General features: G+C 40.4%; 1 protein-coding gene across 2 annotated transcripts in view; it reads left to right on the top strand.

Moving 5' to 3' along the window:
* LOC127412172 (atlastin-2-like) overlaps positions 1 to 24,159 on the top strand; it is a 31,610-nt gene extending 7,451 nt beyond the window's left edge. For both annotated transcript variants that reach the window (XM_051648325.1, XM_051648326.1), the window contains 12 exons: positions 9,829 to 10,166; positions 11,721 to 11,855; positions 11,945 to 12,049; positions 12,641 to 12,691; positions 12,779 to 12,835; positions 17,590 to 17,682; positions 17,762 to 17,900; positions 17,982 to 18,109; positions 18,880 to 18,936; positions 19,013 to 19,084; positions 19,456 to 19,887; positions 23,282 to 24,159. In XM_051648325.1, coding sequence (XP_051504285.1) covers positions 9,829 to 10,166; positions 11,721 to 11,855; positions 11,945 to 12,049; positions 12,641 to 12,691; positions 12,779 to 12,835; positions 17,590 to 17,682; positions 17,762 to 17,900; positions 17,982 to 18,109; positions 18,880 to 18,936; positions 19,013 to 19,084; positions 19,456 to 19,887; positions 23,282 to 23,401 — 1,727 coding nt within the window. In that variant the 3' untranslated portion in view covers positions 23,402 to 24,159. The remainder of the gene's footprint in view (positions 1 to 9,828; positions 10,167 to 11,720; positions 11,856 to 11,944; positions 12,050 to 12,640; positions 12,692 to 12,778; positions 12,836 to 17,589; positions 17,683 to 17,761; positions 17,901 to 17,981; positions 18,110 to 18,879; positions 18,937 to 19,012; positions 19,085 to 19,455; positions 19,888 to 23,281) is intronic.
* The last annotated feature ends 561 nt before the right edge of the window (positions 24,160 to 24,720 follow it).

Below are 24,720 nucleotides of genomic sequence, written 5' to 3'. Positions count from 1 at the left end.
AAAATATTTTTTTTTTTTTTTTTTTACATGAATGTTCTTTGCAATAATTTAACACTGTGCTGTATGGTTTATAGTTATCCATTGCACCCTCTTGTCTTGTGGACTAAGGAAACAATGTCAATCTGCTGACCAATTTAGTTTCTCAGCCCAGTTGACAGCCCAATTAGCACTCTTGGAACGCCTCTCTTCTAATCAGACTCAAATACCAGAACTAACTTGTATAAATATATATAATAAATACAGTATATGCCAGTAATCTCAAACTCCACTTTTGTGGTTGATTCTATCATTCAAAATGGGCAAATATATTGGTCTATCACTAATCTGAATCAGCCTGTCCTTAATTAACTGTTCCCGTTCCAATGTGTCCTTGGTAGAGTGTCTGGCTTCTCGATCCTGGGGCTCAGTTCATCTGGCCATGAGCCTTAGGAGACTAGAGTGTTGGGGAGAGGGTGTTTGTTTTGTGTGTCGTGTCTTAACCCGAGGACAAAAATTACCAAATTTAGCTCTGGCGCAGAAGGGACCTGGGCTTATCGCGGCTCATTGATAAAGTGCATGGGGTTAAAACAGAGACCCACGTGCCTGGAATAGAAAGTGACTCCAGTAATGAGCTGCTTGTAAAGTGCTGAAAAGCAAAGCTGTAAACGGCAGAAAATCCATGTCCACCAATGGGTGTTGTGTCTGGTATGGGTTTGTGTTAAACAGAACATCAAGGGTGTGTCTCAATCACTGTCTGCTCTATCCATTCTAAATAGTATGTGAGATGAGAATTAGTTTTAGGGATGGGCATTTTGGTCATTTTGTCTACTCAAGTACTCTGACTAATTACTCGAGTACTTGAGGGGCAGTACATAACTGTATATATCGTAACATGTCTGACAAACGTCTTTGGCTGCTGCATTGCATTCCAGTGTATCGTTTATTCATTGTTATAGGCTGTTACCAAATGTACAAAAGATTGCATAATCAAAATATTATGCATCAGATTTTGTCATTATGTGAAGATTTGCTGCCCAACTCAGTAAAAGAATGAGCACAACGCGCGTCTGTCTATTCTTCCTTCATTACCGTAGTAATATTAGTAAGCGTGCACGATTTTCTTTAGTGACTGTCTGAACCGTCTATTTTCAAATCGCGGTTGGCTTAACAGGAGACGCCATACACCATCGTGTTTTAAATATGCGTGTTAAGTTAAAGTTGAGTTTTGAAGACGCTGCATTCTGTTCCATTTAGCTGTGCTCTGTCTAGCTGTTTGAAACACTCGCCTGCTGTATATGCGCTGCTTCAGCGTTAGTCCACTGCCACACGCCTGGTCTGTGTGTGTGTCTGTGTGTGTGTCTGTGTGTGTGTCTGTGTGTGTGTCTGTGTGTGTGTCTGTGTGTGTGTCTGTGTGTGTGTGTGTGTGTGTGTGTGTGTGTCTCCCCAAGTGTTCGCTCCTGTGGGGAAAGCCGCAATGCTCCGTATTGTTGTTGCTAAGATGATTCATGAAGTGTTCCATTCAACACGGAGAGTCGGAATTTCCACCTTTCAATTGGGGAAAGTGCAACGGAATGACATTTTATGTCGAACTTCTAACTTGGAAACTTGTTCGTAAATCTTCAACTCCCATTTCATCGAGATGCAGGTGTGTGTTACATCACACAAACATGTTGGCGCCCAGGGCAGGGAGGTTTACAGTCAGTGATAAACATTCACTTTTATTAAATAATATCCATTAACGAGTCAAAGTTCTTACATTAAATGATAATAAAATGTGTTTAGCAAACATTTTGCAGAGACAGGTGTTCAAAACACGGTTAATTACACTCTCTTTTGATTATCGTAACGATAGCATTGCAGCATCGTATATCAGTTTGGTTGCTATGAGACGTCTCTGACAATCAATGTACCCCTCAAAATTTTGGTAGTGCTGCCCCCGACCAAAGATTTTCCTAGTCGACTAGTCGCACATTTATGATATTCATTTAATTACTTAATTATATATATTTTTAGGGGGTATCAGAAAATGGTTTGAGTTCCAGGGCTGAGAAAGAATGTTATAAGTAACATTGCTAACACTGTTCTACATTACAGAGAAATACTAAACCGTAATAATGAGCCTTTAAAATGTTAATTTTACAAGCGCACGCACGAAGTGAGCCGCAGTGACACCGGCAAAATTCTGAATGTGTCGGAAAAACCAGCAAGGAGACAGTCTGAATATTTTGTTAATTTATAGAGAGAAATGCACATTAGGGTTGTGCCGACAGAGGATGATCTCGGGGATTGACGATGGTCAGAGTGATCGCCAGTAGCTGATGCCTTTGACGATGTCAAGATGATATTTGGCTCGTTTTCCCATTTAATGTATTAAATTATTATTATTATTCAGGGCTCCAGACTGCGACTAAAACGGTTGCAGATGCGACAAAAAATAATTGATTGCGACAATAATTTAAAATCTAGTCTCCATTGGCGACAAATCAAATCACTTTTATTGTCACACAACCATACACACAAGTGCAATAGTGTGTGAAATTCTAGGGTGCAGTTCCGGGCAACATAGCAGTCGTGACAGTGATGAGACATATACCAATCTACAATAAACATTACATTTACACAACACAATTTAAAACCTAATATACACATAATTACAACACAATATACAAATAATAACATACAATGTACATTATACAATACACACAATATAGAATACACATTATACAATAAAACATAGTATATGTAGTATATATATTCAGGCTGTCGGTTGATAGTCAGTTGTCAGTGTGTTGTTAAGAGAATATAATTTATGACAGTCCAATGTGAGATAATAAGATTAATAAAGTGCAGTGCTGATGTATATTGATCGTGAGAGATCAAGAATTCAAAAGTCTGATTGCTTGGGGGAAGAAGCTGTCATGAAGTCGGCTAGTGCGGGTCCTGATGCTGCAGTACCGCCTGCCTGATGGTAGCAGTGAGAGCAGTACATGGCTTGGGTGGCTGGAGTCTCTGATGATCCTCCGAGCTTTTTTCACACACCACCTGGTGTATATGTCCTGGAGGGAGAGAAGCTCACCTCCGATGATGTGTCTGGCAGTTCGCACCACCCTTTGCAGTGCTTTGCAGTTGTGGGTGGTGCTATTGCCGTACCAGGCAGAGATGCAGCCAGTCAGGATGCTCTCTACAGTGCAGGTGTAGAACCGTGTGAGGATGTGGCGGTTCATTCCAAACTTCCTCAGCCGTCTCGGGAAGATGCGGCGCTGATGAGCCTTCTTCACAACGGCCTCAGTGTGGACGGACCATGTGAGTTCCTCTGTGATATGGACACCGAGGAACTTGAAGCTGCTGACTCTCTCCACCGGTGCTCCATTGATGGTGATGGGGCTGTGTTCTCTTTCTCTTCTCCTGAAGTCCACCACAAGCTCCTTTTGTCTTACTGACATTGAGGGAGAGGTTGTGCTCCTGACACCAGTGTGTCAGATTGTGCACCTCCTCTCTGTAGGCTGTTTCATCATTGTCAGTGATCAGCCTACCACCGTCGTATCAACAGCAAACTTAACGATGGCATTGGAGCTGTGTGTTGCCACACAGTCGTGTGTACAGGGAATACAGGAGTGGGCTAAGAACACAGCCCTGCGGGGCTCCAGTGTTGAGGGTCAGTGATTAGGAGATGTTACTGCCCAGTCTAACCACCTGGTGTCTGCTTGATAGGAAGTCCAGGATCCAGCTGCACAGCGAGCTGTTTAAGCCCAGAGCCCGGAGTTTCTCATCAAGCTTGGAGGGTACTATGGTGTTGAATGCTGAGCTGTAGTCTACAAACAGTATTCTCACATAAGTGTTCCTTTTTTCCAGGTGGGAGAGAGCAGTGTGTATAGTAGCGGTTGTTGCGGTAAGCAAACTGCAATGGGTCCAGTGATGGAGGCAGCACAGAGCAGATGTAGTCTCTGATTAGTCTCTCAAAGCATTTGCTGATGATGGGGGTCAGAGCAACAGGATGCCAGTCATTTAAGCAAGTGATTTTGGATTGCTTTGGTACAGGCACAGTGGTGGACGTTTTAAAGCATGTGGGGACTACAGACAAAGGGAGAGAAAGGTTGAAAATGTCTGTAAAAACACCAGCCAGTTGGTTCGCGCACGCTCTGATGACGTGGCCCGGAATGCCGTCTGGTCCCGCGGCTTTACGGATATTCACCCGTTGGAAGGATCGGGTTACATCCGCTACAGAGACGGAGAGTGAACTAACCTCTGTAGGTTCGGCTGTGAGAGCTCTCTCTGTGAGGGCTGTGTTATTTCCCTCGAACCATGCATAAAGAGTATTTAGCTCATCCGGGAGAGAGGCAGCGGTGTTCACAGCGGAGTTTTTATTAACTTTAAAGTCCGTGATGGTATTATTTCTCTGCCACATGCTTCTAGAGTTGGTGGTGTTAAACTGTCCTTCAATCTTGTTCCTGTACTGGCATTTTGCTGCTCTGATAATATTTTGGAGGGCATAACTGGCTTGTTTATGCTCCTGCGAGTTCCCGGAATTAAAAGCGGAGGTCTGCGCATTAAGTGACGTGCGAACATCGCTATTAATCCAAGGTTTCTGGTTCGGGTAGATCCGTATTGTTTTGGACGGATCAACATCCTCTACGCACTTTCTGATGAAACACGTTACGCTATCAGCGTAAACCTCGATGTTGTCATCAGAGGCGGACCGGAACATCTCCCAGTCCGTGTGATCAAAACAGTCTTGTAGCATGGAATCTGATTGGTCTGACCAACACTGGATCGTTCTGAGGGTGGGTGCTTCCTGTTTCAGTTTCTGCCTGTAAGCGGGCAGAAGCAGAATGGAAGAGTGGTCCGATTTGCCAAATGGTGGGCGGGGGAGGGATTTGTAGCCATCCCGGAAGGGAGAGCAACAATGGTCCAAAACCCGGTCCCCTTGTGTGTTAAAACTGATGTGTTGGTGGTATTTTGGTGCAATTGATTTAAAATTGGCTTTGTTAAAGTCCCTGTTCACAATGAACGCAGCCTCAGGGTGCGCGATTTCCTGCTCACTTATACTCCCATACAGTTCCTTGAGTGCCCGGTCTGTGTCGGCTTGTGGGGGGATGTACACAGCGGCCGGGCTGCCCAGACAAAGGGCTCCGCTGGCGTGTTTGTAAACAGCAGGTCGGCATTGAGGAATTTGAAGTCCGGTTTACGGTGTGTAATTGCAGAACCAATGTCCAAAAGTGTTTGTCTGTCATAGACAATAAGGCAGACAACATCCAAGACAAAAAAACATAAGAATTGTAAACAAAAACAAACAAAAAACTACAATGTTGATTCGGAGCTCGCAACGCAGCAGCCATACTCGGCGCTATCTTGAGTTGTGTGTGTCCATATACGGTTTCGTCAGATATAATCTTTAGTTATTGAACACTTATTTAGAGCATGCACCAGTGTGTCTTGACCCGCTTTTCACCCGTTGTTGTGATGAGCTTGCTGCACCGCACGCAACAACAAACCCAGCACAAGAGAGTCTTCTTCTTTCTTTTTTAATGGCGGTTTGCAAGCTAAAATAGTGCATTACCGGCATCTACTGAAAGCATTGGATCAGAGACTGCCCCTCTTTGAACCACCCTCCCCCTGGACCTATCAGGGCTCAAGCCTCCGCTGTCGCTGCATGTTCAGCTCCTCCAGCATTTGCCCGATCCCCTCACAGCCCAGAAAGCGCGAGAGAGTCGTGACCCAAATGAGTCTCTCATGAATCACCATCAAGAACTGAGGGTGTGAAGTGAACTTAGGAGCTCAGATTAGCAGTTTGAATCAGAGTCACTTTCAAAGCAAATCATCCGTCAGTGTGTTCACAACTGGGAGAGCAGACATTTAAAAAATGAAGTCCCATGTGTATTTCGTGCTTCTTTATATATAAAGTGGTGCAGAATTTAATTTGATATATATATATATATAATATACACACACACACACACACACACACACACACACACACACACATATATGAGATCCTGCTTTTGACATTTAGGACAATTGAGGGAATCGTACACAACTATTACACAAGGTCCAAATATTCATTGATGCTCAAGAGGGAAACACTACTATATGCATATTATGCTTTATGTAAATATCTGCTTATGTAGATTCTGAAGGGCAGTATTAAATACAAAAATGTTTTAGCTCTTAAATTTGTATAATTTATAAAAGGGGTGTGAACACTGATGTGACCAAAGGGGAATGCAAACTTGCGTATCTTCTCAACTATATGTGCTCTTTATTAAACCTCCGATTAATGGGTTATCAGCTGTCTTCCTTTTCTTCTGCTTTCTATCTTTTTTCTAAACAACAATCTAAATTGAGCAATTATATGATTTGGTGACTAAAAACAGCCATGTGGCTCTATAATGTTTCAGTTAAGGAGCCAAAGGCTCAAGTCATTTTTATTTTTTTTGTCTGGAGCCCTGTTATTGTTATTATTAGGCTGTTATTATTATCAAATTAATATTACAAATAATTTGCCTGTTGACACACAGACACACTGATGATGTGCACTAATCTTTTTATTTGTGTTATTATACTTATTATTATTATTATTATTAACTTTCCTCAAGAAACTTAACATCTTCTCAAAGCAATACAACAAAGAAAATAACATAAAAATAAAAAATGGTCCATAAATAAACACTTAATTAGGCTCTTAGTGTTTTTAGTAATCTATATAAAGAAAATACCTGAAGGAAAATACGGTATGGATGGTTTGTTTCCTGATATCAAACATCATTCTAACTGCATTTTAGAAAAGGTTTTGATGTGTATTTTAAAAACCCACATGACATTGAGAGAAACCAGAATGAGTAGCAGGTGTGATCTGCGCTTTTTCTGTCACAGGAGCACAAATGAAGGGACTGGGATGACTCGCGCACACTTGCGTGTTTCAGATTGCGCGTCCATGCAACATTTGCACAAAACACAGCTGCGTGTGTTTTTAATGGGAGGCATGTTTGGAGCACGGGACGAATCTCATTGAATTTGTCTTGGTAGTCGCTCAAGCGAATTTTCTGGCCTCAGAAGTGGATTCAGTGACATTTTCTTGCGTTCTAAACATGCATTTCATCTAATGACACTTGCAGCTGTCAGTGAAAAACCATGTGTTTCATAATTTCTCTCAGTCTCACATGAAGTCCTGACCACTGATAGACACGCGTACATGGATATTTACTTACTGTATGTTGACTTACACAATGTACAAACCTCGCAAATCGCTGTTTTCTGCTCGGTATCGCGTTTTCTAAAGCCAAACCAATTCCTCACCACAGAAGACGCACTTTTTCCTTCATAATATCCTTTCATCTTCTCACTCAAATGAATTTGAGGGATGAGCAATCGCACCGCCTCACTCAATTTATCCTACAGAGTGCGTACCTGTTATATGCTGTACACATTTCTCGTGTGGCAATTTTGTGTTACCACGATAGAGACGATAATCCAAAATGTATACTGGTTGGCAAATTTCTACTGGTTTACTATGTCTATCGGTATATATTGCCCACCCCTACTTTATATCTTACTGTCCCACCTTTATGGCTTTTTATGAAAAACTGTTTTTTCATGTGGTCTTTTTGGAATCATTCACCAATGGAGCTTGGCTGTCCTCTATTTGACATTTCTGATACTGCGTCTGAACAAATTGCCAAAAGGTAATTTTTTTATACATAGATATTGACCTAAAATTTGGAAAAGAACTGGGTTAGACATATGGCTTTGATTTTCTAATATTTTTACATTTCAGTTGATATTTTTTGTATATTTTATTTAAGTTTGTGCAGTACATTTTCATTACAATAAACTTAAACTTCTATAACTTTCACTTGCACAATAAACTGCCACGTGTCTTCTTTAAAAAGAGACCAGGCTTAGGTCTGTACTCCATAGCATTGATTAGTTACAACCATTTAAGTTTGGAAAGGTCATTTTCTGATTTTTTTTTCATTTTATTTTTAAGAAAGGGGAGTAACAGTTAAAAGGTTGGGGGCACTACAGAGCCCCCCCTACATGCCCATGTGTGAACTTTTGCCCAATACTAATGGCCGACGACTCTGATGTGTGTGCAAAATTTCATGAAATTTTAAGCGTGCCAAGTGCCTCAAAAACACCCAAATATAGGAAGAAAGGAATAATTACAATTAATGCGTTGCCATGGCAACAATTTTTAAGATATAAAATATTCCTTTACAATTTTACATCAGCAGTGTCTTGACATTATTCTAAAGAATTTTGAAGCAATTCATGTAAACACAAGTGGGCCCTTTCAGAGTCTGTTAAAAGTGCCATACTTCCTGCTGCCAATTGGTGGCACTATGACTGTGACCCATAATAGCCGCATCAATGTGATCAGCCTCCATTACCAAACATACAGCTGAATTCTGAGATGCTGTTCTTCTCACCACAATTGTATAGAGTGGTTATCTGAGTTACCGGAGACTTTGTCAGTTCGAACCAGTCTGGCCATTCTCCGTTGACCTCTCTCATCAACAAGGCATTTCCATCCGCAGAATTGTCGCTCACTGGATGTTTTTTTGTTTTTGGCACCATTCGGAGTAAATTCTAGAGACCGTTGTCTCTAGAAGTCAGCAGTTACAGAAATACTCAAACCAGCCCATCTGGCACCAACAATCATCCATGTGATTATCTAATCAGTCAATCATGTGGCAGCAGTGCATAAAATCATGCAGATAAGGGTCAGGAGCTTCAGTTAATGTTCACATCAACCATCAGAATGGGGAAAAAATTTGATCTCACTGATTTGGAGCGTGGCATGATTGTTGTTGCCAGACTGGTTGGAGTATTTCTGTAACTGCTGATCTCCTGGGATTTTCACACACAACAGTCTCTAGAATTTACTCCGAATGGTGCCAAAAACATGCCAATAAGCATCGTCAGTTAGAGGTTGTGCTCCAAATACAAATGGATGGATATGAGACGGGGGGTTGGAGCTATTTTGCTGCCACGGAGGACCTACACAATATTAGCCATGTGGTTTTAATGTTGTGGCTGATTGTGTATGTACCAGTTTTGGTGACTGTAGGTGAAAATGGGGGTGCTACAGAGCTACCTTACATGCCCATTTTCAAGGGGGCGCTACAGAGAACTTTCAGTGCTTGGGCCATAATAATAATCCTTAGAAGAACAATAGGGCCTCCGCAATTTCAGTGCTTGGGCCCTAATAAGCTCACTTTTTGATACATTTTTGTTTAGTTGTCAGGTAATTGTCACTGAATTTCAAATTAATTGAAAAGTTACATCATGTATGATCACCATCGATCATCGTTTTCATGGTCGATCATTGCTGCCACGTCCAAGTACTCGAGTACTCGTGCCCATCCCTAATTAGTTTGTCCCCAATCAAACGCTGCATCCAAATTTGTATACTTCCCTACTTTATAGTAGGGCTGGGCGATAGGACGATGTAATTGGACATCGACGATAGATTTGACAAATAACCCAATGCCGATTGCGACAGTCTCTGACAGAAGATGATTGACAATACCGGGAAATGACAAACCATGGAGCTAGGAAGTTGCCAAATATATGAAATAGTTTTTAGATAATAATCAAATTATTAAAATGTTGAAAGCATTACGGATTAAAGAGGCCGGTTGTGTCCATATTTACCTCTAGCATGTTCTCTGAATAGCATGAATATTTTCCGTAGCAGTTATAACCAGAAGTACTAACCAATCTTTATCTGATGGACTAAGTTGTTATTTCACACCAACAGAAAAGAAGAATTAGGAAGGTGGGAGTTCTTGGCATAAGGGTATCAACTGAATAATTGCTGCATTTACCATGTTTTTTTTTTTCTTACAGATATGGCTGGTGTGGAGGATGTTCCATTGTGCCGACCAGTTCAGCAGTTGAGCTCGTTGGAGGAGTTCAGCCCTGATACCAATGGGGTGGCACCATATGCTTTAGAGGAAGAACTTGAACCCAAGGAGGATCCGGTTCCAGAGAGAGCTCAACCCATTCAAATTGTGCTAGCTAGTGAGGATGATCATAAGTTTGAATTGGATGCTGTTGCGCTGGAAAAAATCCTGATGCAGGAACATGTGAGGGATCTTAATGTGGTTGTGCTGTCTGTGGCCGGTGCCTTCCGCAAAGGCAAGTCCTTCCTACTGGACTTCATGCTACGTTACATGCACAATCGGGTAAGAACTGACCCCTTTACACCCGTTCCCAAGGATAGGGGTGGGTGTCAATACAGATATCCCTATATGTTTCGATTCTGATTCACAAGCTCTCTATGCAATTCAATTCTGATTTCGATACAATTTGATTCTATAACTAATGAAAACCCAAATGAATTATTTTAATGTCCATTTTGGTTACACATGAAACAAATTATAGAGGAAACCTTCTAACTTGGTATATTATGAAAATATTTATTTTGAAAATTAATAACAGGGCCAAAACTATGCAGTTCAGTTGCTGTTTATTTAACAAAGATATAATAATCAGCACAACCAAAACCGAAGTGAACTTAAAAGTGAAAGTAAAAGATTGATCTTGGTATTTTAAGAATCGATATCATTCAAATGAATATCACCAATCACAATTAATTGGAAAATCTGTATTTTTCTACCTATGGATGTAAGGAAATGGACATGAACTTATTTGGCACAATAAAGATTTTAGGTTAAGATTTATACATTTATGTAAGAGAAAGTACATGTTTTAGATGCTGTAACTGTTCAAGATTTTCCACAACTTTTAGTAATTTGTTTCCTTCACTAAGTAATTTCAGTGGTCCTGCACTGTGACATTTGAATTTTTTCAACTACAAATATACCATGTATTCTGTTAGTTAATGCGAGGCAAAAATGAGCATGGTGGTATAACGTCAAATATTCTTTGATAAAAAATATTTAAGAAATCAGCCTTCTGAGTACCTTTGCATAGTCATATCGGTGAAAAATCCACATAGAAAAAGTCTGTTTTCATTCCAGCTCAAAAATGAAATATATCGGCCACCATATCGGTAATCGGTGAATTTTCCCTCTCTAAAATCAGTATCAGTATCGGTCTCAAAAATCCCATATCGGTCGCGCTCTAGCGGTAATCTCACATAAACATTTACAGATTTAATCAATAGTAGGGTATAAAACTCTCCTTAACTTCAGAGCTTGAAAATGCCTTCCTACCTGTAAGGGTTCCGATTAGCAACTTTTTCAAGGATCCCGAAGAGATTGCCCATTTTGTAATGGCTTTTAGGAAAATATGTAAATTCATGACCATTAATTTTTGAAAGTAGACTCCAGTTAGATCATTCATTCTATTTAAATATTCTATTCCACTTTGTTCACTGTAAAACTTTTATGTATTTTACAGTTCATGATGAGAACTGTCACAATACCAGACCTTGCCCACATTTTACTTTAAAATTTTGAAATTGTATTATATAACTTTACTTAGGGACATAATGGGGTGTGATATTTGCTGTTCAGGCAAATGATGAAAATACAAATGACAAATGCATTTTTCTATAATGTCAGATGTGAATTCAAATCAGATCAAGGCATGTGAGCTGTTATTATTCCTGAGAACAAGTTTCTGATGACTCTCATTGACATGTCTTCACTTGCATGCTGTGTCCTACATGTATAAAACCTGCTAGGTCACAAGCATGCATGGTTTTTCACACTTTTAGTGCAGGGAATTCACAAGAACAAACTGTATACTTCTGTGTCTCTTTTGTCTTGTAGTCGTCTGAGTCATGGATGGGAGGAGATGATGAGCCACTGACTGGTTTCTACTGGAGAGGAGGCTGTGAGAGAGAGACCACAGGCATCCAGGCTTGGAGTGAGGTGTTTGTTGTGGAAAAGGAAGATGGAACTAAGGTGGATGGGTGTTCACTTAAAGATGTATATCATCTCACTGACTAGATAATGTTGACTGTCTGATCAGACTTATTTCTGGGTGTCCTTAGGTGGCTGTGTTGTTAGTGGACACTCAGGGAGCCTTTGACAGTCAGTCAACCATCAAAGACTGTGCCACTGTTTTTGCACTAAGCACGATGACCAGCTCTGTGCAGGTATGTATAGGCACATAAGAGATGTACAGGGGAAAAAAGGAGAGTTTTGCACAGTTATTTATTTATTTATTTGCTCAGACCAGGGTCAGAAATAAAGGGGGGCTGAGGGCAAAAATGCCCCTGAGATTCAAAGTGTGGAGATAATGTTTTTCTGTAGGACTGTATTTGTAACATGCAGTATGTAATATTGTGTTATAGTCCTATTTATTCATATTATGACTTAAAATAAAAGTTGATGTTGGTTTACTTTTATGGGTAAGTGGTAATAAATTCTCAATCTATTTATTCAGATTGAGAGCTTATGTAAGTGAATTGAAATTGAAGTATTTGAAACACTCAATATATTTTCTCTGTTTAGAACAAAATATGCCCTTATAAAAATACTAAATGCCCTGAAAATCAAATCCAGCAGGCTATTACTGCCTCTTAATGGAAAAGTTAATTTCTAACACTGCCTCAGACACTACAGTAAAGGATCTTATTACATGGGTTGAAATGATTGTGGGGTTTATTGTATAAAACAGTTAATTTTGGATTTCTGAACTCTCAAAATATACTGTAAACCTAAATCTCTTTTTTTTTTTTTTTCAGGTTTATAACCTTTCCCAAAATATCCAAGAAGATGATTTACAGCATCTCCAGGTAAATGCTCTCTTTATAAGTGTACGTTTTTATTTTTTTTATTTATTTATTTATTTTTTTGACAGTAACATCATGTGTGCTTTAAAGCTTTTCACAGAATATGGTCGACTTGCAATGGAGGAGATCCACGAAAAACCATTTCAGGTAGAGAAACCTATAATTCTCAAACTAAGTACCAATTATTGCAATATAAAATAGATATGCTTACCCATGCCTTTGTCCTGTGTACTTTCATGTTCATTTTGTGTTACCCTTTACTCCCTGAAGGCATTTTTAAGGATTTAATGCTTAAATGGCATACCTAAAAGTAAGAGCATGGTATCAATTTATAAAAAAAATGTTCAAAATTTGAAGAAAATATATTTGTATCATGCTCAGAGACTCTCATGGTACAACACTGCTGACAAAACACACAAAATAAGTGTGCTAAAAATAAATTTTTCATTTATTATTCATGTTTGACATTATATATCTTTGAGACAGCAAGTATGGAAAGTCATAAAATTAACTTTGGTGTTGTTTTCCAAGATTTCAACTATACATGGAAAAAAATTGTTGAAAGGACAAAGCAATCAAAAGTTTGCTTGTTTCCAAATATGGAATCTAACACACGCTAGACAGCCAGTGAAGATGATCTGACAGATCTATGATGTGAAGGATTATGTTTCAGTGAATCAATCTAAAACAAAAAAAAACATTGCCATAGAGACACTATTAGCGATAGCCACCATAGCTTGTAATAACACTCTTTGAGTAATATTTCAGGATCTACACATCGTGTTACGCTGAGTGTGAGCCTGTTTGATTCTGAGTTGTCTGCTTTAAATTGTGATATGCCATTTTATATATAATGTTTATTTTTCATTGAGTTATAAACCAAATTGTGACAATACTTCTGTTTATCGTACATGTGCATTTCACGTGCTAATACTCACTGTAGTTTGGTCTCTGAGTGAAACAAATGTGCTCGTTGTATTCTACTAATCAGTACCTTTCCAAAGTTACATGACACATGGCTGTGTGTTCTTTTTTTATCTTTTTACTGGTTCTAAACTGGATTGTTGTGATCACAATTCTGAAAATGGAACAGTTCTACTTTATCAGCAGTATTTAAAAGCAGTATTTTAGAATTGGTCAGATCAGCTATATTCATTGTAAAGATAAGAGTCTAATCTTTAAAATGACACCTATTTTGTGCAGATCAACCAACTGGTTGTTGAGTAATACCATAATATACATATTTTTCTGATCAGCACCCCCTACAGAGATAGTCCTGGACTCAAGATGGTGCCGAGTATGGCTGCTGCGTTGCGAGCTCCGACGCAACATAGCAATGTTTTGTATGTTTTGTTCACAATTCTTATGTTTTTTGTCTTGGATGTTGTCTGCCTTATTGTCTACGACAGACAAACACTTTTGGACATTGGTTCAGCAATTTCACACTGTAAACCGGACTTCACATTCCTCAATGCCGACCCGCTGTTTACAAACACGCAAGCAGAGCCCTTTGTCTGGGCAGCACGGCCGCGGAAACGCAGGAGGAAAAGGGGAAACAGAGCCGGCGTTCTCATCAGAGTAAGACGCCGCGCAAATCGACCCCCGCTACCCACTATTCTACTGGCAAATGTTCAGTCTCCGGATAACAAGCTCTGCGAGCTGAAAGCGCGGATCTCTTTCCAACGAGAGACGAGGGACTGCTGCATTATCTGCCTAACAGAAACTTGGATGTCTGCGGAGATTCCAGACTCAGCCATTGAACCTGTGGGGTTCTCTGTGCACCGAGCGGACAGAGCGAAAGACCTCTCAGGTAAAACTAGAGGAGGTGGTGTATGTTTTATGATCAACAAATCCTGGTGTGATCAGAGGAACGTACATTCCATCAGGTCTTTCTGTTCTCCTGATCTGGAATTTCTTATGCTTCTGTGTCGACCATTCTGGCTACCGAGGGAATTCACAGCGGTCATTATCACTGCTGTGTACATCCCGCCACAAGACGACACAGACCGGGCACTCAAGGAACTGTATGGGAGAATAAGTGAGCAGGAAACCGCGCACCCTGAGGCCGCGTTCATTGTGACCGGGGACTTTAATAAAGCCAGTTTAAAATCAGTCGCACCAAAATATCACCAGCACATTAGTTTCAACACACGAGGGGACCGGGTTTTGGACCATTGCTACTCTCCGTTCCGGGATGGCTACAAATCCCTCCCCCGCCCACCATTTGGCAAATCGGACCACTCTTCCATTCTGCTTCTGCCCGCTTACAGGCAGAAATTGAAACAGGAAGCACCCACCCTCAGAATGATCCAGTGCTGGTCGGACCAATCAGACTCTACGCTACAAGACTGTTTTGATCGCACGGACTGGGAGATGTTCCGGTCCGCCTCTGATGACGACATCGAGGTTTACGCTGATAGCGTAATGTGTTACATCAGAACATGCATAGAGGAAGTGATTCCGACCAGAACTGTACGAATCTATCCGAATCAGAAGCCATGGATTAATAGCGATGTTCGCGCGGCACTTAATGTGCGGACCTCCGCTTTTAATTCCGGGAACGTGGAGGAGCATAAACAAGCCAGTTAGAACAGCAAAACACCAGTACAGGAGCAAGATTGAAGGACAGTTTAACACCACCAACTCTAGAAGCATGTGGCAGGGAATTAACATCATCACGGACTTTAAAGGGAATAAAAACTCCGCCATGAACACCGCTGCCTCTCTACCGGATGAGCTAAATACTTTTTATGCTCGTTTCGAGGGAAATAACACCGCCTCGCGGAGAGAGCTCTCGCGGCTGAAGCTACAGAGGTTAGTTCACTCTCCGTCTCTGTAGCGGATGTAACCCGATCCTTCCGACGGGTGAATATCCGCAAAGCCGCTGGCCCAGACGGAATTCCGGGCCGCGTCATCAGAGCGTGCGCGAACCAGCTGGCTGGTGTTTTTACGGACATTTTCAACCTTTCCCTCTCTTTGTCTGTAGTCCCCACATGCTTTAAAACATCCACCATTGTGCCTGTACCAAAACAATCCAAAATAACTTGTTTAAATGACTGGCGTCCTGTTGCTCTGACCCCCATCATCAGCAAATGTTTTGAGAGACTAATCAGAGATTACATGCTCTGTGCTGCCTCTCTCTCTTGACCCATTGCAGTTTGCTTACCGCTACAACCGCTCCACTGATGATGCCATTGCATCTACAATACACACTGCTCTCTCCCACCTGGAAAAAAAGAACACTTATGTGAGAATGCTGTTTGTAGACTACAGCTCAGCATTCAACACCATAGTGCCCTCCAAGCTTGATGAGAAACTCCGGGCTCTGGGCTTAAACAGCTCGCTGTGCAGCTGGATCCTGGACTTCCTGTCAAGCAGACGCCAGGTGGTTAGAATGGGCAGCAACATCTCCTCATCACTGACCCTCAACACTGGAGCCCCGCAGGGCTGTGTTCTTAGCCCACTACTGTATTCCTTGTACACACATGACTGTGTGGCAACACATAGCTCCAATGCCATCATTAAGTTTGCTGATGACACGACGGTGGTAGGTCTGATTACTTACAATGATGAAACAGCCTACAGAGAGGAGGTGCACACTCTGACACACTGGTGTCAGGAGCACAACCTCTCCCTCAACGTCAGTAAGACAAAGGAGCTTGTGGTGGACTTCAGAAGAAAAGACAGAGAACACAGCCCCATCACCATCAATGGAGCACCAGTGGAGAGAGTCAGCAGCTTTAAGTTCCTGGGTGTCCACATCACTGAGGAACTCACATGGTCCGTCCACACTGAAGTCGTTGTGAAGAAGGCTCATCAGCGCCTCTTCTTCCTGAGACGGCTGAGGAAGTTTGGAATGAACCGCCACATCCTCACACGGTTCTACACCTGCACTGTGGAGAGCATCCTGACTGGCTGTATCTCCGCCTGGTACAGCAATAGCACCACCCACAACCGCAAAGCACTGCAAAGGGTGGTGCGAACTGCCAGACACATCATCGGAGGTGAGCTTCCGTCCCTCCAGGAAATATATACAAGGCGGTGTGTGAAAAAAGCTCGGAGGATCATCAGAGACTCCAGCCACCCGAGCCATGGGCTGTTCTCACTGCTACCATCAGGTAGGCGGTATCGCAGCATCAGGACCCGCACCAGCCGACTCCATGATAGCTTCTTCCCCCAAGCAATCAGACTTCTGAACTCTTGATCTCCCACGATCAAAATACATCAGCACTGCACTTTATTACCCTTACTCTTATATCTCACACCGGACTGTCATAAATTATATTATTATTATTATATTATATTCTCTCTTAACAACTGACTATCATCCGACAGCCTGAATGTCAATACAGTACAATACTGTACATTCTATATATATATATATATATATATATATATATACTTTTTTTTAATTATATTTAAATTTTTATTGAATAATGTGTATCTATATAGTAAAAAAAAAACAAAAAACAGCGTATTGTATACTGTACAGTGTATGTTATTATTTGTATATTGTTGAGTGTAATTATGTGTATAACAGATGTTTAAATTGTGTTGTGGTAATTTGATGTTATTGTAAATTGGTATATGTCTCATCACTGTCACGACTGCTATGTTGATCGAAACTGCACCCAAGAATTTCACACACCATTGCACTTGTGTATATGGCTGTGTGACAATTAAAGTGATTTGATTTGATTTGATTTGACAGGGCCAGGTACCAGGCCGCACCGGATTTAAGAGGTTAAAGGCTTGTTCAAGACCCATGTGATTAAGTAACATGAAAGTACCGGTATATGTAAAGGAGTTCATAGAGATGTATTGTTACACGTTTTTGTGCTGAAAATTCGGATTTGGTGTGATTAGACTAAGTGTATTTTTGCACATTGTCTGTCTTTTAGAAACTACTGTTTTTGATCAGAGACTGGTGTTACCCTTACGAGCATAAGTATGGACTTGAGGGAGGGAATCGCTTTTTGGAGAGGAGACTACAGGTTTGATAAAGCACCGAATGGATTAAACACAGCATCAGCATGTCAAGAGTTTAAATCCTGTTTAATTTCTGCTCTGTAGGTGAAGCAGAATCAACACGAGGAGTTGCAGAATGTTAGGAAGCACATCCACGCTTGTTTCTGTAGTTTAGGCTGCTTTCTTCTGCCACATCCAGGTCTGAAGGTGGCCATCAACCCTCATTTTGATGGCAGACTGAGAGGTTGGTAAACTTTCACTTTCAAACACAGGCACATACATAAAGACAACTGAACTGCAGGCTCATCTTGAAATGTCTCTGCAGACATTGATGATGAGTTTAAGAAGGAGCTGCAAAATCTTGTGCCCTTACTGCTGGCACCAGAAAACCTGGTAGTGAAGGAGATAAATGGAGCCAAAGTTACATGCAGAGACCTGCTGGAGTACTTCAAGGTCAGACTTCATTACTTTAATGTCCAATTTGATTTGTGTTTAAGAGTTGAAGAGGCTCTGTTATTCAAGTATCCCCATAGAGTTTTTGAGACAACTGATGACATTTTTATTGTATGGAATTGTTTACTAAAGCAGTTAACCATAGTAAATGCCATGTACGTATAGAAGAGTTCAATAACCTGTAGTATAATCACTGTAATGTACATCCTTAAGAGGCTTACTGCTTTTATAAAATGAGAGAAATTCAAATTTACCGCCTTAATGGACCAAATATATTTACAACTCATCTTGTACACTGGAGCGTATAGAAATGTGTCCAAAAAAATGCTCTGTTGAATGAGAATGTTACTGTGATAAATCTCTTGCTTGGTTAAGGAGGAGGAAGCGGGCAGCCAGGTAAACGGTCGACTTGAGACTTTTATTGATAGCACTTTTCAGTCTAACACACAAAGGTCTGCTTTTCAGCAGAAACACACACAAACACGGCTGCGTGCATCGCTCTCTCCCCCACCGGTGGTCTGGTCTGCCCTTATATCCCTCTCCAGCTCTCAATGCAACACAAAAGAGCTGTTAGAGATAATTTCCTACAGGTGTCAATCCTTAACGTTCTCCCTCTTCCAGCCTCACTCTCCACGGACGTCGCTCCACCATGCCCCAATCTCCACAGTTACCTCCTGCTAATACCAACTAATAATAGCAATTTATTCTATAATGTCAATTTTCTGCTTTGCTGTTGTAATAGACACTGTTTTTTTTTTCTCTGTTTGTAGGCATACATCAAAATCTATCAAGGTGAGGAGCTTCCGCATCCTAAATCCATGCTACAGGTATGCTGTACTCCACACATGTAGTGTCGCCTATGTGAATGCTTTCAAATGCTCACATTGTGCCTCTGTTACCCAGGCAACTGCTGAAGCAAATAACCTGACAGCTGTTGCTGGAGCAAAAGATACCTATAACAGAACCATGGAGCAGGTAGAGCTACTTTGAGCCTCTTCTATTTAATGCATGCATGCAGACAAATGGGAGATAATTTGAAGGAATGCATCCCACAAGTCAAGGAGACCATGTTCAGTTCTAAATGGATAATGGATGGAGAGGGACCTCGATTTTCTTTAAATATAGCAGGAGCATGATGCTAGTTCAGCTAGCCTACATAACTGAAAATAACTTGAGGCCATTGCACTAAAATAGTATGCTGAAGTTTGGCCTAGATAACTCAAAAGAGTGACCCTATTGTAGTTTAATTACATGCATCTGGTGATTTAGAGAGATTATGAATCGAGTCTGTGCTTAATGAGAATTTGATTTTGGGTTTATTTTATTTTTATCTGTGTCTGTCACAGATATGTGGAGGAGACAAACCGTACGTTGCCCCTGTTGACCTCCAGCGCTATCACGACGAGTTTAAGAAGACCTCCGTTCGACAGTTTTGTGCAGTGAAGAAAATGGGTGGTCTCGAGTTCAGTCAGCGCTACCAGCAGCAGTTAGAGACAGAGCTGGATGAAGTATACACCAATTTTGTGAAAAACAATGAAAGCAAGAACATTTTCTATGCAGCAAGAACCCCAGCCACACTGTTTGCAGTCATGTTCGTTACCTACATGGTCTCCACAATAACAGGCCTCATTGGCTTATCGGCGATCGCAGCTCTGGCCAATCTTGTGATGGGGGTGTCGCTGCTCACATTGTGTGCCTGGGCGTATGCCAGATACTCGGGAGAGTATCGAGAAGTGGGTGTGGCTATAGACCTCACAGCTGAGGCACTGTGGGAACAGGTGAGTCATGCTTCTTGGATGCACTTAAGCATACAGTTATTCTAGTGTTCCAGTGTTAGTGTTTCTGCATTTTTTCCCCATTGTTCTTTGACTTGCTTTCATCTCTTCATTTGTTCATCCCATTAACTATTCACCTCATGTTTTGTCATAACCCACATTTCATTTCTCTTTGTGCTTTGCAGAAGATTGTTCTAAATGTGAGAAAATGGTCTCACTCACCATCCCTTAATAATCTCTTTCCCCCTTTCATAAACCTTTCTCAACAATCCATAGAAATTCTGAAATTAATAGTTCTGAAATAACTTAGTGAATGTAGTTCCAATTTGTACTTGTCCTGCCAACATTTTCACTGGCCACAGCACAAATATAATACTTATTTTCTATGTATTTTTCATTAAATGTGTGTTTACAAATTAACTAATTTCATGACAACTATAAATTCATAAACAATATAAAAAATACATTTTGGTGTAATACTCTGGTTTGAAAAATTACTGATTTTATCATTTCAAATTATTAGTCATTCTCACAGTTTCAACAGATCCTCATCTATATCAGCCATCTATATAATATTACTTTGGTAACATTTAGAGCTGCTATAATGTTACAGAAATCCAAATGTGTAAGTTTACAAGTGATACAGTTTCATCAACATTTATGTCAAAAATTTATGTCAAAGAAAATTTGACATAAGTAGTTTTATAATAGTCTTTTACTAATATTTCTCAAATGTTAACATATGGGGGCCTGGGTAGCTCAGTGAGAAATGACGCTGACTACCACCCCTGGAGTTGCGAGTTCGAATCCAAGGTGTGCTGAGTGACTCCAGCCAGGGCTCCTAAGCAACCAAATTGGCCCGGTTGCTAGGGAGGGTAGAGTCACATGGGGAAACCTCCTTGTTTAGTGGTTCTCGCTCTCAATGGGGCATGTGGTAAGTTTTGCGTGAATCACGGAGAGTAGCATGAGCCTCTGCATGCTGTGAGTCTCCATAGTGTCATGCACAGCGAGCCACGTGATAAGATGCACGGATTGATGGTCTCAGAAGCGGAGGCAACTGAGACTTGTCCTCCGCCACCCGGATTGAGGTGAGTAACCGCACCACCACGAGGACCTACTAAGTAGTGGGAATTGGGCATGCCAATTTGAGGAGAAAAGGGGATTAAAAAAATAAAATAAAATGTTAACATATGAAAAACTGTCCACCAAATCAAAGTCATGTGGTGTAACCAACATGCAGGTGGCTATTCTGTTGTCACATGGCAAAATCACCCCCCCAATAAAACACAGGATCCCTTTATACATCATGACTGAAGTTTTAAATTATATTTTGACATTTTTTCCCCAAGAAATGTATGTTTAGTTTCCCCAAAAATGTATGTCCTTTATGTATGTGGACAGGGGGGAATAAGCTGTGAAAATTTTAAATAATACCAAGCTATAGAAAGTCAGATTTTTTTTTTAATTTATTTTTTTTCTCCCCAATTTGGAATGCCCAGTTCCCAATGCGCTCTAAGTCCTCATGGTGGCGTAGTGACTCGCCTCAATCCGGGTGGCATAGGACGAATCTCAGTTGCCTCCGCGTCTGAGACAGTCAATCCGTGCATCTTATCACGTGGCTTGTTGAGCGTGTTACCGTGGAGATGAAGCATGTGTGGAGGCTTCACACTATTCTCCGCGCCATCCATGCACAACTCACCATGCGCCCCACCGAGAGCGAACCACATTATAGCAACCATTACCCATATGAGGAGGTTACCCCATGTGACTCCACCCTCCCTAGCAACCGGGCCAATTTGGTTGCTTAGGAGACCTGGCTGGAGTCACTCAGCATGCCCTGGATTCGAACACGTGACTCCAGGGGTGGTAGTCAGCGTCAATACTCGCTGATCTACCCAGGTCCCCGGTTATTCGTGTTTTTGAGACGTTATAGACATCACGTCAGAAATGAGCATAATTAATTATCATTCAAAGTAATGTCCTGCATCATCTAATCACTGCCAATCATGTTAAAATAAAATGTTGCATTATAAAATTCTGAATCTATGTACTGATTACCATTGTCCCATTTCTGCCAAACATGTTGAGTGGTCCAAACATCATCTGCAGCCTGAAACTGAAGATTTTAGGATTGAATGCACTTAGCTCTATAGAGAGTTATAGGATGCACCCTTGCTCCCTATTTAGTGAATGACTTGACCTCCAGTGTGCTGTCTGTCTGCACTGGTCTCTTAACAGTTTGAAATGCACCTTATTTTCATCCTAACTCAATATAAATCCTCTGAAAGCAACATTGTTCAGCTTTTGGATGAGCCCATTTATTCTCAATGTGATAATGCACAGTGAATATAAGAATGCATTTACCAATGTTAATGAATAGAACCATATTGTACAGTGATAACAAAATAAAATATGACAATTTATATTAAGATGAAGCGAAATTACCCACAGATGTGTTAATGTTGGAAGTTATTCAAAACATCTTCTGAGGGAATATTGTCCCAAAATCCATGTATGTGGACATCATGTTCATCAGCGCGCTGACACGTGAAAACGAAACAGATTTTTTAAAGTGGCATATCAAACGAAATTAGAGACGCTACTCTTTACACCCAAACAGGTTTCAATGGAAAAACGTGAAGAGGTTTCTGACCAGATGCACTTTTGTTGGCGCTGTGTCCATAAAAGCGCTTCAAGGAAATCGACGTCATGTTGTTGTCACTTGACTCGGTGTGCCAGATGTTTAACCCTTAAATCACAGTCTAGAGTGTTGTGAACAGTATTCAGTTGGTTTTCATTCATTTAAATTATGCGTTGCGTATAGTGAAGCCAAAATACAACGTCCATGCGTGTAGATGCGGGGTCACACCAGGTTAAATACATTTGTTTTGTAGAGAATGCTATAAATGCTTTTCAAAATCAAACTTGGGCACAAAAATCTAATTTCTATAAACTTGATACATGTGTTTTGAACACTTTTTTAAAGATATTTTATTTGTATCATCTCAAATAACCTTATTTGTCAATGACCATTATTCTCATTTCAGGTGCTTTTGCATTCTGTGTGTCTTAGTTTAATACTAAAATGCCCTAGGGGTATTATGATTTTGTTTAATTGTATTTTCTTCACTATGATTTATAATATTATCTGTATTTGTGTTGTTGTTATTGGTGTTTGCTAAGGCAAGCATCACTATTAATATTGCCCACACTTGGGGTTAGGGATTTGAACAAACCCATAAACCTATGCATTTAACCACCTGGAACACCAACAGTATAACAATGCCCTGGCATAGTGTTGACAAGTTTAGCATGGGCAAGGACCACTCGTACTTTCTTCAGAATATGTATAAATAAATGTTCTCAATATTGATGCATTCTCCTTTGTTCTTTCTAGGTGCTGAAGCCACTTACTGAGCAGTACATGGAAGAAAATGTCCGACAGACTGTTGTAAACTCTATAAGAGCCACTTTAACAGATCAGGTGAAACAAACTGCAAAGTTGAAGACCAACTGACAGTTTGCTGTGCCTTTTTGTGCCCGGTGTTTGAACAATCAATGGTTTTACCTTGTGTAGTTTTTATTTGTGATGTTTGGTCATTTAGGCTGGAGAATCTAACCAAAGTTTGCAGCAGGATTTACACTGAAAAATTATAGACTGACACGATAACAGCAAGGAACATCATTACATATGCATTTAAATTTTTGATTCAGGTTTAAGTTATCAGGTATACATGCAGGTTTGGATTTTTCTTGGGTTGAAGGATTATTTTGGCAGGCAAACATAATATCACAGTATCAATCTGAAAGTCAATTTGTACACTAGATCTTTAATACCTTAATCTCTTAATGGTTCAATTACTGCTTTCAAAGTATACAATCCATAGCCTTTAATTCCATATTGGGATTTGCCTTCTACCATAGTTACCACAATCGTTTTTTGCAGGATTTCTTGTGCCATACTTTTAGAGCTATTTTGGAATGCTGAACTTGTAAATCCATCCAAAACTGCCCTTAACGTGCCTCATTCTGTACAGTTTTGTTTTAGACTGTATCATAGCCTCATGCATGTAAATTAGTGTAAGGGGGTGGGGGGGGGGGTATGAGTATGAATGTGATGTTGAATTTGCCTTTATCATTTGCTGTACTTATCCAAGTTCAGAGCACCTTTCATTGTACACAGCTTTGTGACGCATGGGAGTGCTCATGATATCATGATTTGTCTTTTAAGGCCCTGTAATTTATTTTTTAAATGATTAAAATATTTACATTTTTTGTTTCTGAGTTGTATCAGGATTAGACACAGACAGTTAACACAGTCAAGGAAATGTGGAAATATCAGGGAATTTTTAAATTGTGAAAGTTAATTAAATCTTTAAAACATTGGAAATTTCTATAGTGAAAATAGATTTTTCTATATGTTATACTCTGGTTTACAATATCAGCCAGTGCAATATCTAAAATGTTAAATAATTCTTATAAATTAATTGTGACCGACTGAAAAAAATGATAGTAGAAAAATAATTTTATTAACCAAAAGGTGTGGAAACCCTAGTTAGAAAGCAATAGCTTCCTCTAAATAAAAATAAAAGGAACAGATATCTTGTTTGTTTTTGGTCAACTAGCGGTATGCCACATTGCAGTGTTTATACTCTGGTTAAAAATGTTGTAGTTAACAATGTAAAAAAAAAAGGGTTTTTTTTGCCGGTTGTTTAAAGATTAGAAATTTCTGGTTAAGCTAAAGAAAATGTTTGTTTGAAGAAACCCCTCCCTCCCAATCTCCCCCATAGATGTTTTGGTGTTGGTGTTTACAAGTTTTAATTCAGTCTCACCAGT

This window comes from Myxocyprinus asiaticus, chromosome 21 (assembly GCF_019703515.2).
Source record: "Myxocyprinus asiaticus isolate MX2 ecotype Aquarium Trade chromosome 21, UBuf_Myxa_2, whole genome shotgun sequence".
NCBI lineage: Eukaryota > Metazoa > Chordata > Actinopteri > Cypriniformes > Catostomidae > Myxocyprinus > Myxocyprinus asiaticus.
The sequence above is the reverse complement of the archived record's forward strand: the minus strand, read 5'-3'. Positions and strand labels throughout refer to the sequence as shown.